Source organism: Moschus berezovskii, chromosome 20 (genome assembly GCF_049115385.1).
Source record: "Moschus berezovskii isolate FMDL1 chromosome 20, NW_MosBer_1.0, whole genome shotgun sequence".
Lineage (NCBI taxonomy): Eukaryota > Metazoa > Chordata > Mammalia > Artiodactyla > Moschidae > Moschus > Moschus berezovskii.
Genome location: NC_142479.1, coordinates 39,964,734 through 39,982,563, shown reverse-complemented (window position 1 = coordinate 39,982,563; position 17,830 = coordinate 39,964,734). Strand labels below are relative to the sequence as shown.

The window sequence follows — 17,830 nt, the reverse complement described above, 5'->3', positions numbered from 1 at the left end:
CTGATGCTGTGAAAGTGCTGCACTCAATATGGCAGCAAATTTGGAAAACTCAGCAGTGGCCACAGGACTGGAAAAGGTCAGTCTTCATTCCAATCCCAAAGAAAGGCAATGCCAAAGAATGCTCAAACTACTGCACAGTTGCACTCATCTCACACGCTAGTAGAGAAATGCTCAAAGTTCTCCAAGCCAGGCTTCAGCAATACATGAACTATGAACTTCCAGCTGTTCAAGCTGGTTTTAGATAAGGCAGAGGAACCAGAGATCAAATTGCCAACATCCACTGGATCACCAAAAAAGCAAGAGTTCCAGAAAAATATCTATTTCTGCTTTATTGACTATGCCAAAGCCTTTGACTGTGTGGATCACAATAAACTGTGGAAAACTGAAAGAGATGGGAATACCAGACCACCTGACCTGCCTCTTGAGAAACCTGTATGCAGGTCAGGAAGCTACAGTTAGAACTGGACATGAAACAAGTCTGGTTCCAAATAGGAAAAGGAGTACGTCAAGGTTGTATATTGTCACCCTGCTTATTTAACTAATATGCAGAGTACATCATGAGAAACGCTGGGCTGCAGGAAGCCCAAGCTGGAATCAAGATTGCCGGGAGAAATATCAATAACCTTAGATATGCAGATGACACCACCCTTTATGGCAGAAAGTGAAGAAGAACTAAAGAGCTTCTTGATGAAAGTGAAAGAGGAGAGCGAAAAAAGTTGGCTTAAAGCTCAACATTCAGAAAACTAAGGTCATGGCATCTGGTCCCATCACTTCATGGGAAATAGATGGGGAAACAGTGGAAACAAAGGCTGACTTTATTTTTGGGGGCTCCACAATCACTGCAGGTGGTGATTGCAGCCATGAAGTTAAAAGACGGTTACTCCTTAGAAGGAAAGTTATGACCAACCTAGACAGCACATTAAAAAGCAGAGACATTACTTTGTCAACAAAGGTCCGTCTAGTCAAGGCTATGGTTTTTCCAGTGGTCATGTATGGATGTGAGAGTTGGACTATAAAGAAAGCTGAGTGCTGAAGAACTGATGCTTTTGAATTGTAGTGCTGGAGAACTCTTCAGAGTTTCTTGGACTGAAAGGAGATCCAACCAGTCCATCCTAAAGGAGATCAGTCCTGGGTGTTCACTGGAAGGACTGATGTTGAAGCTGAAACTCCAATAGTTTGGCTAGCTGATGTGAAGAGCTGACTCATTTGAAAAGACCCTGATGTTGGGAAAGACTGAAGGTAGGAGAAGGGGACGACAGAGAATGAGATGGTTGGATGGCATCACCGACTCAATGGACATGAGTTTGGGTAAACTCTGGGAGTTGGTGATGGACAGGGAGACCTGGTGTGCTGCAGTTCATGAGGTTGCAAAGAGTCGGACACGACTGAGCAACTGAACTTAACTGATGAGGTACTTCTAAAGATACCCTGGGTACGAGCCACAGGGCCCAGGGGAGCCTCCCAGCCTGCTTAGCAGCTGCCTTCCCGGATCCAGTTCCGGGCATTAATGAAGAGCTGGAGCCAGGGGGAGGTGGTTAGAGTGTCAAATGGAGGAGGTCGCCAGGCCCACTGCCAAGGCCTCACAGACCGCTCCGGGTGAGGCATGAGGGCCAAGTGGCGGCCATCAGGGGAGCAGATGCCAGCGACACCCCCTGGGGAGCCATTGGGATTCAGGGGGTACTGTTCTGTGGGGTTCCCGTCATCATCTGCCCAGTGCAGCGGAGCCAAGCCCCTGGCCTCCATCTGGGCTTGGAGCTCCGGAGAAGAAAATGCCATGTAACCTGTGATGAAGCGGGGACAAGGGATGTAAGAGCACGCTCCCTCATGTTCTCCCCCCACCCCAGCCTTCCCGGAGCCTGACCTTCCCCATGAGCACTCCACACGGGCAGCACCGCGCCTTCCATCCCTCGCAGCATCAGGGCTGGCCCGGGCCCCACGCGCACGCTGGCCCAGCGCGACTCAAAGCGCCCAGACAGATTGTGGCGCAGCAGAAGACTGGGCCGGGCTGGCCAGGACTCCTGGCACATCTCCACTGCCTCCTCACTGGAACTGCCTCCCACCCAGCCCAGCAGGGCCAGCAGCTGACAGCCATTACACACGCCCAGGCTAAAGGTGTCTGGCCGCTGCCGGAAGCGCTTCATCTCAGCCCCGGCCTGTGGGTTAAAGGTCACAGCAGCTGCCCAGCCTAGGAGGGAACAGGAAGCTGGGGTGAGACCCGGAGCAAGGGGGGGACCATCATCTTTCTGTCCTGGCGTGCCCTGTTAACACTCGCCCAGGATCTCCCCCATTCTGAGGAGCTCTTGGCAAACACCAGGGAAGGTTTACCTGCTTGAAACAGGTGTTGCCAATTCCTGGGCCCGAGATGGCCCAGGATGAGCTTTCTGCTTAGCCAGCAGAGCATTTTCAAAATTGTTTATTTAGTCACCTAACGTTTAAATGGGAGTTTTGGGCTTCTCTTGAAAAACAGAAAGACCTACCCATGCTGAGTGGCAGCTGCTGCATCTGACAGGGCAGCACCTAGACCCCCAGCCTCATTAAGCTACCTGCAGGCCTTTACTGGCTCTTGGCCGGCCTCGTGGAGATGAGAGACCAGTTCTCAGGCAGGGAAGAGGGGGCTAAGGCAGCTCTTAGGAAGGTGTGGGGAGGGGGTGGGCAGAAGCCCCACGCCCACCTTTGGCAGAGCCCAGGACGTCCGCGTAGCTGAAGCCGCCTACGAAGGCCACGCCACGGAACGTGTCCAGCCCGATGGCTCCAGAGCACAGGTCCTGCATGGTCACATCCCACACCTGGAAGGAGGGGGAGGGGCGGCATCAGAATGCCCATGGCCTGAGTCCAGCCCCGGCCCCACCAGGCACCCCGCTCACCTCGAATCCAGCCAAGTGGAAGGCATCTGCCATCTCCCGGTCTCCATTACTGCCCTCTTCCCGAACGATGGCGACTCGGGGGGCAGGACCACCTGGGGGAGGAGCAGGAGTGTCCTTGGGTCAGAGGGCTGCCTCGGCACCCCAGCCCCTAGACACCATGTCCAGGGCAGGACCCCACATCCAGGCTCTAGGCTCCTCCCCAAGGCCCACAGTGCCAGGGAAGCCAAGCCTCTGCACACACTCCCTCACCAGGCTCGCAAGGCACGGAAGCTCTGGGAAAGGTAGGCGGCAGGAAGTAGGTGGGCCCTGCCCGCTCCCTCAGCCCTTGCTCTTCCTGGGCCACACAGTGTGGTTTTGCCTGTAGCCGGTCCAACTGGAAACTGGTCTCCTCCCAGAGGGCTCGTAGCTGCCCAACAGGTTCCTCCAGAACCACCGTCCTGTTCACCGACACCCGGACCTGGGTAGGGGGTGCAAATCTTTCAGGATATCCACCTTGGGTGACTCCAAGGCTGGCAGAGGCAAACCACGACCCGCCCTGTGCAGGCCTGCCACTCTTCACTTCCTCACCATGGCATGGGGTCCCATGTCTCCTGTGAGGCCCAGCTCTAGGCAGTGGAGGCCAGCATTCCGGTAACGCATCAGCACTTGGGCTAGGTCTGGCTCCTGCACCTCCAGCACCAGGCCTGGCTCCTCGGCGAACAGCACAGGCAGGGCTGGGAGAGTACAGGGGTGTCAAGGTGACTGGGGTACTGGCAGGGGCTCAGAAGTGGAGTCGGGGGATACATATGAACAAAGGTAGGGATCGGGGTGGGGTGAGGCTCTCTCAGAGGGGTGCAGTTAGGAACAGAAATGTCACCTGGCTCAGTGATCAGAAAAGACAACAGGAGACTCAGGAGCAAAGGATTTGGGGACACTCCAGTCTTTAAACGAGGGACAAAGGGTCCGTAGGATGGGGACAGGCAGCCCTGCTCCAATCTAGACCTCACCATTGACCCCAGGTGCAGGGATGTCCACCTCTATCCCACAATTCCCAGCAAAGGCCATCTCTAGCAGGCAAGTGATGAGACCTCCATCACTGACATCATGGCCTGAGCAGAGGAGACGGTCTGGAGGAAGGAGAAAATGCTTAGCGGTGTTGAGACCCAAACCTGGCGACCCCACCCCCATTTATGGACAGTCAGGAGAGGGCAAGTGTGAGAATGTGGGCTTACATCAGAGAACCAGAGAGAAAGGGATCGGGTCCCTCTTGCCCCACTCTCACAGGCTCAGCTGATGAGAAAAATGCCTGTTTTCCCATGTCAGCCACAAGGACCATCTCCCCCAGGGCCCACTCACCTTTCAGCAGCCCCTGGGTGATGCTGAAGGCTCGCACCAAATTCTCGGGAACATCCAGGTCGGGAGGCCGCTCGCCAAGCTGGGAGAAGCACTGAGCCAGAGCCGTGCCCCCCAGCCGGTGCTGCCCAGGACTCAGAGGCACGTAGAGCAGGTGGCCTGGGAGGAGAGGGATGGCGGAGGGGAGACCAATGGCTCAGAAGAACCCGTTCTGCCATACAGGGTCACTGAGGCTCCCAGGATGTGGTAAGACACCCCAGTCATTTAGCCCCGGAAGGCACCACAGCCCCAGTGCTGAGACAACCTGAGCACTCACTAAGCAGACCCCAAACAAAGGATTAGGCTGTGAATACACAACGCATGAAGGAGGGGGAAGAAACCATACCTCTCCCTTCAGGACGCTTGAGGTCTGGGGTCACAGTGGCTGTAATGTCTGAACAGACAGCATAGGCTGAGATGACCAGTGACCCTGCAGAGCAAGGCATAAGCATGTGAGGTGGAGTCCGAGCCCACACACCTGCCCCTGGCCCCCTGGCACCCAGACCTCACCAGGAGCCCGCACGGTTTCAGAGCCAACCCGGGCAGCCATGCTGAGGGAGTCCTTGCCACCATCCACCGCTACACCCAGGGCTGCCATCACTGCCACCATAGCTTCACAGGCGTCAGCCAGAGCTGCACCCTCCCCTGGGAGCTTGGCTGCCCACATCCAGTTCCCGCTGCATTTCACATCCTAGGAAGTGCAGACTTGCATTAGAGAGAGAGCGCGGTATAAGGAGGCTGGAGGCCAGTAGGTAAGTGGATGGTGACTGTGGTTGTGTCCCACAGGCCTGGGGTTCCAGGCCAGAAACTGCAGGGGACTCACCTGGAGGTTGGTGACCAGAGCAAACACCAGGTTGGTGAGGGCTTCAGTCACAGCCAGCCGGGCGGCAACTTTAGGGTCCAGCAGGCTCTTGACTGGCTGCTCTCCCAGGGCTGTGGCGGCCCCTACAAGCTCCTGGTGACTCAGTGCCACGACTGCCACATCTGCCAGAGGGGTCTGCAGGGGTCCCACACACTGCTGCTGGGCCACCAGGCCGCCCACGGAACGGTCCACCTGCGGAACCAGGGGGAGCTGGCCAGAGGCCCAGGGACAAGCGGGTGGCCTGGCGCACCCTGAATATGCAAGACTCGGGGGGTGGACAGCAGGGGACCAGGCCACTGTCCTGACCCTTCTCCCTCCCTGATGGACCCCCACAGCCGTTCCTGGGGTGGGCGAGCTGAGGGAGGGGTGCAGAGGGCTAAGGGGGTGGAGCAGGGTGCAGGGAGGACCTTGTTGGTGAGGTAGCGCTTGCTGGCCACAGCAGGCAGCCTGAGGACCCGCGCCAGGGCCTGGCGCACGCTCAGCCCTGGGGGCAGAGTCAGAGGCTGCAGCAAGGGGAGACTCCTCTGGAGGAAGAACTCCTGCAACACAGATGGCAACAGAGGTGTGAGCACTGGGGCGGAGCGCTGGGCATACAGGTGAAAAAGCACGCATGGGGCAGAGGGTAGAGACAGGCCAGGGAAGGGAGACGCCTCCTGCCCCCACATACCTTACGGGGTATCTTGCCCAGCACCCAGTCCAGGTCCAGGTCCACAGGGGTTGGGGGAGGAGTGGGGGGCGCATCCATCTGGCCACCTGTGCCTGTAGGCCACTCCCGATCATCCACCAGCACTATCTGTAGACCAGGGGACACCACCCAGAAGGGGTGAGGCAATGACCACCAGCAGGGAGTGAACTCTTCTGGAAAGCAGGGCAGAAGTGCTCTTTCCACCCCACCCCATCTGGCTTCTCCTATTGAGCCCCCGCCACCGCCCCCATAGCCTACATGCTATTCCCCACGGCTCCCCTGTGTTCATCTCTTTCCTGGGCCCAGGCAGCTCAAGTCCACCTACAGCATCTGCTACTGACTCCCCGGGCCAACTCACTCTCCTGTCTCCAGTGATGGTGCCCACAAAGCAGACTGGGCAGCGTTCCCGGATGCTGACACAACTCAGGAAGTCACGGTCAGAGGGCCTTAGCAGAAGTGCGTTCGACTCCTGGTACTCAGCCCCCCAGATTTCCAGGGCATTCAGGGTTGGGTCCCCCAGCTGCACATCCATGAGGGAGGATGAAAAGGAAGGGTCAGTGGGTGCTCCCAAGTCTTACGATCTTGCTGGGAGTGAGGGGCAGATGGGTGGGGCGGCTGGGACTGGCAGGGGCAGGGAGATGGGCAGATTTCATGGAGGAGGACCCACCTGGAAGCGGCTGGTGTAAATGACGGCTCCAGCTGGGTCACTCAGCTCCTTCAGGACATTGCCTGGTGGGGGCGTTCCCGGGAGAGGTGCTCACATGGCCAGTCAGCACCGGGCAAACAAAAGGCCGTTCCCAGCCTCCCAAGGAGTCCTTAATTCTGTGCATCCCTGTTTGAACCGCTGCTGCACCCTCTCCACCAACTATCCCATGGCAGCAGGCTGCCACCCTCAAGCCTTGGCCTGTTCAGAATGTGTAGTGGGCGGAGAATGGGACCCTGAGCTGGCAGGTTGATTGCAGATCCACAACCTAAACCAACTGCTAAGCCTCTCCCTAAACTGAACCAAGCAGAGACCAGGTAGGCCCAGTCCCTTGTCCCAACCCCCTTTCTCACCATTGCCACCAGCACCCTGGTCATGGAGGCTGCAGATGGGGTTTCCCCCAGGGGCCTCCACACAAGCCCGGATCACACGGTTCATCTTCTGTTCCATCTCCGGGTCTCCCCGCTGCACAGCCCCAAAATCCAGGTCACTGGCGTTGTCTCCCTGCACCTGGGGGGACAGATGGCATAGCTCAGTTCAGGGGGGCTGGGAGCTCACACCCCACCCATGCATGGGGCCCTGAGGGATCATGGAGTTGGCATTTGGGCTACTCCCACTTACCTGCACAGACGAAGCAGCCCCACCCCCAACTCCAATCCTGTAGACAGGACCGCCAACCTTCACGACATCCATGCCTGTGAGGAAGGAGGGCTGAATCAGAGCACTCAGGGAATGACAGTTAGTACAAATACGAAGCAGTGTGAGGATAAAGGGAAGCCAACATTAGAGGTATCTGTCAACATTCATTGAGTTAAATACACTCCAAGGAATTTACCCTCCAGATTATTCACAGGTACAGAATTGCCAATGAACAAACTTAAACAAGAGCATTATTTGTGTTACCAAAGACAAGAAATAATCCACATGCTAATGACAGAGAACTGGTTAAATAAATTATGGTATAAAACATACAGTGAAAAACTAAGCCACTGTAAAAGAAAATTACATATGAATATAATGAAGTAAAGTGATTTCATTAGTATGAAATGATTTCCAACCATACTGTTAAGCTGAAAAAAAGCAAGGTACAGATGTATACATACCCACTTAGAACCCCATCAATAAGAATAAAATACTTGGGAATAAACTTAGTAGAAATGTAAGACTTACACACTGAAAATTATGAAATACCTTACTAGGCCTAAATAAACTGAAAAAGATCTGATGTTTATAGATGGGAGTTAATACTGTTACGATGGCAATACTCCCCAAAGTGATCTTCAAGTCAACACAATCAGCCACCTTTTTCAAAGAAATGGACCAGCTGATCCTAAAATTTATACAGAAATCTGAGGGACCTAGAACAAAGCCAAGACAATCTTGAAAATGAACTAAATTGAAGGACTCATACTTTCTGCTTTTAAACTTAGCACAGAGCTAAAAGGGTTTTTTCAAAAAGGGTTATTAGAACAACTGGATATCCACATGTCAAATAAGGAAATTGGATCCCTACTTCATACCATATACAAACTTCAAAATGCTTCAGAGACCTAAATACAAGAGAGAAAAGCTAGAAAGTATTACAAGAGAATATAGAAGTCAATCCAGGTGACCTTGACTCAGGCAATGGTTTCTTAGTCATGGCATTGTAAGCCAAAAGCCACAAAACAAAAATAAACAAACTATATTTACCAAAATTAAAAACATTTATGATTCAGGGGACACCATGAAAAAAGTAAAAAGACAACCCACAGAATGGAAGAGCATACTTGCAAATCATGTATCTACCTGATAAAGGGCTAGTATCTAGAATATACAAAGAACTCTCAGAAATCCATAAAAAACGGTAAATAATCCAATTTAAAAGTGAGCAAAGGGTCTCAACAGATATTTCTCCATGGAAGACATAGGAATAGTCAACAAACATATGGAAAGATGCTCAACATCATGAGTCCTTCAGTTCAGTTCAGTTCAGTCGCTCAGTCATGTCTGACTCTTTGCGACCCCATGAATCACAGCACGCCAGGCCTCCCTGTCCATCACCGACTCCCGGAGTTCACTCAAACTGACATCCATCTAGTCGGTGATGCCATCCAGCCATCTCATTCTCTGTCATCCCCTTCTCCTCCCGCCCCCAATCCCTCCCAGCATCAGAGTCTTTTCCAGTGAGTCAACTCTTTGCATGAGGTGGCCAAAGTATTGGAGTTTCAGCTTTAGCATCAGTCCTTCCAATGAACACCCAGGACTGATCTCCTTTAGAATGGACTGGTTGGATCTCCTTACAGTCCAAGGGACTCTCAAGAGTCTTCTCCAACACCATGAGTCCTTCAGTTCAGTTCAGTTCAGTAGCTCAGTTGTGTCCGACTCTCCGCGACCCCATGAATCACAGCACGCCAGGCCTCCCTGTCCATCACCAACTCCCGGAGTTCACTCAAACTCATGTCCACAGAGTCGGTGATGCCATCCAGCCATCTCATTCTTGGTCGTCCCCTTCTCCTCCCGCCCCCAACCTTTCCCAGCATCAGAGACTTTTCCAGTGAGTCAACGCGTCGCATGAGGTGGCCAAAGTATTGGAGTTTCAGCTTTAGCATCAGTCCTTCAAATGAACACCCAGGATCGATCTCCCTTAGAATGGACTGGCTGGATCTCCTTGCGGTACAAGGGACTCTCAAGAGTCTTCTCCAACACCACAGTTCAAAAGCATCAATTCTTCGGCGATGAGCTTTCTTCACAGTCCAACTCTCACATCCATACATGACCACGGGAAAAACCATAGCCTTGACTAGATGGACCTTTGTTGGCAAAGTAATGTCTCTGCTTTTTAATATATTATCAAAGTTGGTCATAACTTTCCTTCCAAAGAGTAAGCGTCTTTTAATTTCATGGCTGCAATCAGCATCTGCAGTGATTTTGGAGCCCAAAAAAATAAAGTCTGACACTGTTTCCACTGTTTTTCCATCTATTTCCCATGAGTCCTTAGGGAAATGCAAACCCAAACCACCATGAGATACTACTGATACTTCGTATGCATTCTGATGGCTATAATCAAAGAGACAGATAATAACAAGTATTGATGAGAATCTAGAGAAACTGGAACCCTCACACACTGCTGAGGGGAACGTAAAATGGTGCATCTGCTTTGGAAAACAGTGTGGTAGGTTTTTTTTAAAAGACTAATTATAGTTATCATGAGACCTAGCAAGTCTACTCCTAGTTACATACTCAAGAAATAACATAAATACAAAATAAAACTTGTACACAATTGTTTATAGCAGCATTATTCATAATTAGCCGAAAAGCAGAAACAACCCACTTGTCTCCCAACTGATAAATGGATAAACGAAATGTGTTATAGGTACATAATAGAGTATTAATATTATTCAGTCATAAAAAGAAATAAAGTACTGATACATACTATAATACGAATAAAGACGTCAAGTTAATTGAAAAAGGCCAAAGACATTTATAACAGGGAAATCTTTCGAGATAGAAAATAGATTACAGGTTTCCAGAGGCCAGAAGAAGCATGAGGAGTGACTGCTTGTGAGTACAGAGTTTCTTTCTGGGGGTGACGAAAATGTCCCAGAATTAGTAGTGATTAAGGTACAACTTCATTAATATACTAAAAGCACTAATTTATACACTTTAAAAGGGTACACTTTATGGTACATGAATTATATCTCAAGAAAATGGTTATTAAAAAAATAGGTGGGGAATTCCCTGGCGTGGTTAGGACTCTATGCTCTCACTTCTGGGGCCCTGTGTTCAATCCCTCGTTGGAAAACTAAAATCCTATAAGCCATGTGGCACAGCCAAAAAAGTGTAGACATGCTAGTTGTTTTAACAGAGGAGGCAAGCACACACAGGGGTCTGTTTATATATGCAGGAAGTACTTCTAGCAGGGTCTAAGAATAACCAATTAACATTGTTTATCTCAAGGGAGGGAAACAGGGTGGCTGGAGGTCAGGGAGAGCAGAGTTCTCGCTGTAAAATCTTTCTGTGCTTTTTAAATTTTGAGCCATGTGACTGTTCACCCATTCAATAAAGGGTACCTGGCCTTTATCTTGATTCCACCACAGGTCCTAACACAGTGCTCAGCACCCAGTGGGCCCTCAGTAAATGTTGACCAACTGAACAGAACTTGCAGACAAAAACAGAGGTGCTGGGTAAAACACTGGCTGCCTTGACTCAGCAGGGTGGGCCCCTGCCATGGAGAATTCAACTGGGGAAAGGACAGAGGCCTCACAGACTGAGCCTGCCCAACTGGCATAAAGCCCTGACCTGCCTTAAAAGCCTGTAAAGAGGAGAAGAGACAGGAGCCGGGAGATACAAAACAAACCACGGAGATTCCACTCCTGCAGTAGCCATGTGCTGGTGAGAAAGCTGGAGGGACCTGGAGAGAGGTGGGGGCCTCTTACCTAGCTCTGGGGGCTCCTTGTTCACATGCTCGGCTTCCATGGACCCAATGCCTCCACTAAACATGATGGGCTTGATCCACTCACGCCGCTGGCCGTCTGGGAGCTGAAGGCCCAAGGACCGGGCAAAGCCTGGAACATGTACGTCACAGGGAGAGGGCACAGGGTCTAGTCATCCAGGCTCCTCAGCGCTTACTGGGTCACACATCCCACTCTGCCTCTAGGACTAATATCCATGTCAAGGATAACAGTCCCCTACACCCTCCAGCCTCACCAGCAAGCACTGGTTCCCCAAACTTGTTGCCGTAGTCAGAAGCCCCATTACTGGCCTCAATGGCAATCTCCAGGGGTCGGGCAAAGTTTCCTGGATACTGGAAGCTTGGATCCTCCCAGGGCATACTGTAACCTGGGTAGGAAAGGGGAAGAAGGATGGATGGTAAAGATGGAAGTCAAAGGAGCCAGGACTCTTTAGGAAGAATCTGACTCTTGGGATCAGAGCTCTTAACACTTTCTAAGAAATTGGATTTTGGGGGCAGTTGATGGTCAAAAGTCCAACTGTGTATTAGGTTGTTTTTGTGTTTTTAAGAAAATTGTAGTTCTGCAAAGCCAGACGTGGGTCTCCCTTGGCCTACTGTCCTTATGACCATGGCTGGGGAAAGGCCAGCTACTCTAGAGCCCTTTCTCCCAAGAAAAGGTGCCCATGATGACTGCTTAATTTAGGAGTTAAAAGTGTCCAGTGCCTGCCAGGAAGAGGAGTCTGGGTAGACAGCAAAGAGATGGGACCTGGGATGTGCAGGTTTCCAAAGCAATAACCAGCAGTGCCAGCCACCACGTGAGCCCCTCGGCCCGTGCACTGGACATCTCGGATCCGGCCCCCTGTGCCAGTGGCTGCACCACTGAAGGGGGCTACTCCTGTGAAGTGAGAGGGAGAGGTATGGCTATTGAAGAGCAAGGTCCACCACTGACCACCCCGCTGAAAATAAGGACATGCAGCCAACCTGCTGTTTCCCAGGGTGAGGGGGGCTGGGACCTTTGCCCCTCCCTACACTCTGATCTCACCTCCCCTCCTGAGGACTCGGCTCACCTGTGGGGAAGTTGTGTGTCTCTGCTGTGAAGACAACATGTCTCAGCCCCTGACGTTGCTGGAAGGAGCTTGGCCGTGTGGGGTCCTCGGGCCGCAAGAATCGGACTTCCTTACCCTGGATGGCGCTGTGGACACATCGTTCTGGGCCTGGCTTCCTTGTTGGGATCTGCACTTACCCCACGGGAGCCTGGGGCACCCTGTCCCCTGTGCCCAGCCAAGGGCACCACCCACCTGCTGTTATCACAGAACTTGAGGACATTGTTGGGGTTGGAGGATGCCTGGGTGCTCATGATGGACTCAAACAGCGAGTGTGGCAGCTCTTGTCCATCCACGTGGAGTTGACCCTTGAAGAACCAGTGTCGGCTATGCTCGCTGCCAGGATGATGTGGGGAGGGGAGGGCAGGGAGAAAACATGGGTCATGTCTTAGGCCTTGCCACATCTTATCCTCACCAGCATAAAAGGCAGAGTTACAGCCACAGGTCAAAACAGATATCAGAAAGTCATAAGCTTCCAACGGTCTGTCATTGTGGATTATCCAGATCCCGAGTGAAGATAAAACCAAGATGTGATGCAGACTATTGGATAGATGGGGAACCCAGACACTCAGACTCAGGGAGGCCCCTAAGCCAAGAAGTCGCACTAGTGGTAAAGAACCCACCTGCCAATTCAGGAGACAGAAGAGATGCGGGTTCAGTCCCTGGGTCAGGAAGATCCCCTGGAGGAAGGCATGGCAACCCACTCCAGTATTCTTGCCAGGGAAATCCCATGAACAGAGGAGCCTGCGAGCTATGGCCCATAGGGTCACCAAGAGTCGGACATGACTGAGAAACTAACAACTTCACTTTCTTAGGCCAAGAGAGAGCCATGGAGGGTCCCTATGATCGTCTCTTCCAATCTCCACAGACTCAGACACCAGAACGTCCCCATCCCACCCCACCTATTGGACTGAGCCAAGTCGAAGACTTCCACAGTGCTGGGGTTGCGCTGCAGCTCCTGGAAGCGCTTGGTGTAGAAATCCAGGTCCCAGGAGTCTAGGGCCAGACCTAGGAGACAACCCCCAGAGAAGCTGGTTGTGGGACACAGCACCCTTACTCTCCTGGCCTGGGCCTTCCTTCAGGGACCCCTGCTCACCTAGCTCCTGGTTGGCTTTCTCCAGGGCAGACCGGCCCTCAGCCAGTATGTCAATTGGGCCACTCAGGGGTGCTGGGATGCACCCTGAAGAGAAGCTCTGGATGGGCTGGGAGAAGCGCTGCTCTGTCATCGGGTCATGCAGGGTAGCCAGGGCAATGGCCTCCAGGTCAGCTGAAGGTGGGTGGGCAAACTAGGGGTGGAGACAGACACAGAGAGCAAGGGGTGCAGGGTTGAAGAATGGAAAACATGGTCCACTCTCGGTCCTCCAAGCCACACAAGGCCAGACCACTGCTAGCCTCTCCAGCACCTTTGCTCAAATTAGAAAAAGATACCCCTTCCAGGCACGAGTGCTTGTCAGCAGGCAAACATTAGAAACAGGAGCACAGGCTGGATTTCTGTCCTATTTACTTCTCGACCAGGCAGCCTCAAGCAGTGAACAAGCTGCAAATAGGGCAGGCCTCAAGTCAGAAACCGCTTCCCCTGCTTCTCTCCTTTCCTTGGACTGTAGGACCCAATCTCCTGCCCACTTCCTCCTCTGGATCCCCAGCTGGTTGCCTACTGCCTCACCGAGAGCAAGTAGCGCCGGGTTGGCTCCACGCGGTCCACGGCCCCCAGCCCTGCAGCCTGGCACACTGACACGATGTTGCTGGATGTTGGGGTGGAAAAGTTCAGCCTGTGGATTGGTTAGGACCAGATGGTTAGGACCTGAGCCCCAGCTGAGAAGGTGGATCCTGCCCACTGCTGTCCAGCCAGTCTCCAACCTCCACTCCCCACCCCGACCCTCGCCCATACCACTGGCCTCCAGCCTTAGATTAGGGCACTGAGAAACCTGCTTTCAAAGGTCATTCAAATCAAACCATAACTGTTTCTACAGCATCAAAATGTTTCAATTTCAATGTCTAGAAATGCAACTTGTTATATTTCCAGAACATGCCTGGGAGCTGGCTCAGTCTTCAAAGTGGCCAGTGGGATGAAGGGAAAACAAATCTCCCAAGGATCACAAGAAGAGGAAGAAGCATGAGAATGGCAGGGGTGGCAGAGTGTTTGGAAGGGCTCTGGACCATGGAACAAGTTGCTCGAGGCTGAAACACTTGCCTGGGTCCGACTTCCAGCAGCAGGTCTGTGGGGCCAGGAAGGAGCCAGGACTCCTGAGCAACATCGTCCAGTAACAAGGGGCAGCCAAATAGCCATGTCAGCTTCTTCATCTCCTTGTTGCTCGGGAAGGACTCAGCTGCAGGGAGACAGGGCAAGGAGACACTGGGACACTGCCGCTGGCGATTGGTACTTCGCCCAAGAATCCAGTAACTGGCCCAACCTGTCCAGTTCACATTGTAGCACTGCTCAGTCTTGACACCTTGCAGCTCTGGAAGTTCACTTTGCAGCTTCCTTTGAATATATTCAGAGGCTGCCCTCTCGTGGCCAGAGGGGCGGACATAGAAGTGAAGGACGGAGGACATCTCTGCAGGTATCCCTTGCTGGAAAGTCGAGTTAGGTTCCTAAAAAATAACATGAACTAGAGCCTCTGATGCTGGGAAGGATTGGGGGCGGGAGAAGGGGACGACAGAGAATGAGATGGCTGGATGGCATCAACGACTCGATGGACATGAGTTTGAGTGAACTCCGGGAGTTGGTGATGGACAGGGAGGCCTGGCATGCTGTGATTCATGGGGTCGCAAAGAGTCGGACACGACTGGGTGACTCAAATGAACTGAACTGAACTGAACTGAGAGCCAATCTGTTGAACTGGTTTCAAGTTCAGTTCAGCTGAGGCTTTGCAGGCATTAGGGATGGGGTGGGGGAAAGTATTGGGGGCATTCAGGGATAAATGCATCCAGACATTTTCAATCCAGCACAGTCAAGGTCAGGGGGCTGGGGGTACCAACCTAGCATGGTGGCAGTGGGAAAGACTTCCTAAGGGAAGGGCTTCCCTGGTGGATCTGCTGGTAAAGAATCCACCTGCAATGCAGGAGATCTGGGTTCAATCCCTGGGTTGGTAAGATCCCCTGGAGAAGGGATAAACCTAGCATGGTGGGAGTGGGAAACACTACCTAAGGGAAGTGGCATCTAATTAAGTGTAAACCTAAAGGATAAGCTGGACTGGGCTGGCCAGTAAAGTTAAAGGACAGTTCCTCTACTTCAGTGTTTCAAAATATTATGTCCCTGTTCAAGGTAAATGCAAAGCCTGACAAAGACCCTCCAGGTCTATCCCCAACTACTTTTCAACTTCTGATTCCATTGCTTCTCAAAAGGACCTTGGCTTTACTCACTAAATGCTGCCGGGCCTCCTCGCCATTCCTTTGCCCCATCCTAAAATGTCTATCTCTAATTCTATCCTAGCCAAAGCTTTCCCATTTGTTGAGGTCAGTACAGGTCACACCAACTCTGAAGCCCTCCTCGCTGCTCCAGTGCTTAGGGACACCTCCCTCCTATGTGAGCGGAGAGCTTCTGATTTGCACCATTCATTCAGCTCTGAGCTCTCTCTCTCACACACACCCACACCCACACAGTACTCCCAGGTGTACAAAGCCTCTTCCCAAAGAAGTGGGAAGCTCACTGCCTCACTTCTTCACTTGGGCAACTCACAGGTATCTCAAATCTAACTTACTCAAGGCTGAATCTGACTATTCTGTCAAGGTCACTGAATGAAGATTGCAACGTTGCCCACCTACAGGTCACTTAACTTCTTACCTTATTCAACCTCTCAGCAGCATATGACTTACTCATTCTCTACTTCTTAAAACACTCTCCTCTCTTGGCTTCCTGACACCACTCTCCTGATATTCCTCTACCTCTGGTTGCTCCATCTCAGTCACCTGTGCTGGCTCCTACACTTCTTGCTGTTGTTAGTCACTCAGTCATGTCCGATTCTTTATGACCTCATGGACTGTAGCCCACAAGGCTCCTCTGTCCATGGATTTCCCAGGCAACAATACTGGAGTGGGTTGCCATTTCCTTCTCCAGGGGTTCTTCCCAGCTCAGGGATTGAACCCACATCTCCTGCACTGGCAGGTGGATTCTTCACAGCTGAGCCACCAGGAAAGCTCCTACTCTTCTGCTCCACCTCTAAACAGTGGGTGCCCAAGGTTCTGCCCTTTGTTTTCTTCTTTCTAAACGCTCTTAAGTGACTTCATTCAGACCTCTGGCTTTAAATATCATCTCTTAGACTGAACCAATGAAACTGCCATCATTCAACCATTTTTGATTAAAAATGATAATTTTACACAATTTCAGTTGATATCTGCAAACAGATTCCATAACCTTACAAAGAGTCGGACACGACTGAGCGACTTTCACTTCACTTATTCAACTCTGACTCTCCGTGAAACTCCAAACTAGCACATGCAAATGCTTAGGTGACATTGCCACAGAGAAGTCTCATAAACACTGGATAGCCTGCTTTGGTCAAAATAGAAATTTTGATTTATCGGTTCTCCAGACCTTCAGTTCCCATTTCCCATCTCAGTTAACACTACCCTCATCCAATGTATTGCTCAAGCCAAAAGCCCAGATGTGTGAATGCTAGGTTGAGTCCAACTCTTTGCAACCCTATGGACCATAGCCCACCAGGCTCCTCTGTCCATGGGATTCTCCAAGCAAGAATACTGAAGTGGGTAGCGATGCCCTCCTCTGGGGGATCTTCCTGACCCAGGGATCAAACCCTGGTTTCCTGCACTGCAGGCAGATTCTTTGCCGTTGGAGCCAGCAGGGAAGTCTTTCAGTTTATCAATCAAAAAAAAATCTAAAAAACTTGTAGACTGACAAATTCCAGGACAGATCTCATTTCAGCTACGGGTGCTCCTGCCAGATCTTGATTCTGCCTTTTTTAAGCCCCTACCCCATGCTAACGATCTTTTAAATTTTTTATTTATTTTTTTTTTGCCGAGGTTTGTGGGATCCTAGTTCCTCGACCTGGGATTGAACCAAGGCCCTCAGCAATGAGAGCGCTCAGTCTTAATCACCGAACCGTCAGGGAATTTCCCTTATGGCCCTTTCTAAAGTTAGACGCCTCAGTTGTTCTCCATACCATAGTTCCTTCACAGGAATGATCACATTCCGAAATCATTTTGATTATTAAACCAGCTGACTTTCGTCTATCATTCCCAGTGAAATAGACGTTCCAAGAGCACAGACACAGGACTGTCTACATCAGGGCTGTCTCCCCAAAGACCATCATGGTACCTGACATAAAACTGGAGGCCAACAGATTATTTCACTGGTTAAATGAATTTTTAAAGAGGGGATGAATTTACGTGGGGGATCCCATGCCGGGGAACCAACAAACGCAAATGGACGCTTGCACTAAGGCAGGCACGCAGGCCTCCGCTGAGCGCGGCTCTGCCTGGTAGGGATCCTTCAACCGCCCAAATCAAACTTGGCCTGGGTGTCTACGGGATTCAGTTTGTAGGGGTATCCGTGATTGCGAGCGCGCGCGGCAGCCTTACGCACGTGGCAGCACTTCTCGCAGTCCGTCAGCTCCTCGAATTCTGGCGCGCAGATCAACGTCATCCGCATGCGCCGCAGGAAGAGGCGGGGTCTAAGTGTGCGCCACTCCCTCCCTCTTTCCCGGATGTGGGTTTCCGCAGCTGTTCTCCGTCAATTCCTAAAGCAACTTCTACACCTAGTAGGTTCATTCCAGAAATATATATTCAGTTAACGTTTGTGAAAATAAAGTCAGTTTTAGGTCCCCGCTTCTCTTGTCCCCGTGCATAGTGTG

At 51.7% G+C, this 17,830-nt stretch overlaps 1 protein-coding gene across 4 annotated transcripts; it reads right to left on the bottom strand.

Annotated features, from left to right (window-relative positions):
• Positions 1–303: 303 nt before the first annotated feature.
• PFAS (phosphoribosylformylglycinamidine synthase) lies at positions 304–17,617 on the bottom strand. Of its 4 annotated transcripts, XM_055406630.2 has the most exons (29): positions 17,563–17,588; positions 15,000–15,072; positions 14,432–14,612; positions 14,212–14,347; positions 13,684–13,789; positions 13,117–13,306; positions 12,923–13,028; positions 12,216–12,356; positions 11,985–12,109; positions 11,684–11,812; positions 11,175–11,306; positions 10,904–11,032; positions 7,107–7,180; positions 6,839–6,995; positions 6,450–6,511; positions 6,141–6,302; positions 5,765–5,890; positions 5,505–5,636; positions 5,059–5,289; positions 4,746–4,926; positions 4,582–4,665; positions 4,200–4,355; positions 3,851–3,970; positions 3,432–3,577; positions 3,114–3,321; positions 2,865–2,956; positions 2,672–2,786; positions 1,862–2,185; positions 304–1,781 (listed from the first exon to the last, which is right to left on the bottom strand). In XM_055406630.2, the coding sequence occupies exons 3-29, from the start codon at positions 14,571–14,573 to the stop codon at positions 1,471–1,473; spliced, it is 4,017 nt and encodes a 1,338-aa protein (XP_055262605.2). In that variant the 5' UTR covers positions 14,574–14,612; positions 15,000–15,072; positions 17,563–17,588; the 3' UTR covers positions 304–1,470. The 4 variants fall into 4 exon arrangements, with proteins under 4 accessions (XP_055262605.2, XP_055262612.2, XP_055262596.2 ...); XM_055406637.2 differs by lacking the exon at positions 15,000–15,072 and having other exon boundaries at positions 17,559–17,617; XM_055406621.2 differs by lacking the exon at positions 15,000–15,072 and having other exon boundaries at positions 17,563–17,612.
• Between the last annotated feature and the right edge of the window lie 213 nt (positions 17,618–17,830).

Bases quoted from the DNA above. Each gene is read 5' to 3' on its own strand.
- PFAS (XM_055406637.2), bottom strand. From the start codon at position 14,573: ATGTCCTCCGTCCTTCACTTCTATGTCCGCCCCTCTGGCCACGAGAGG. The intron at 7,181-10,903 runs GTAAGAGGCCCC...CCTTCCTCACAG, and splicing joins CAAGGAGCCCCCAGAGCTAG to GCATGGATGTCGTGAAGGTT. The intron at 3,322-3,431 runs GTGAGGAAGTGA...CCCCCTACCCAG, and splicing joins ACATGGGACCCCATGCCATG to GTCCGGGTGTCGGTGAACAG.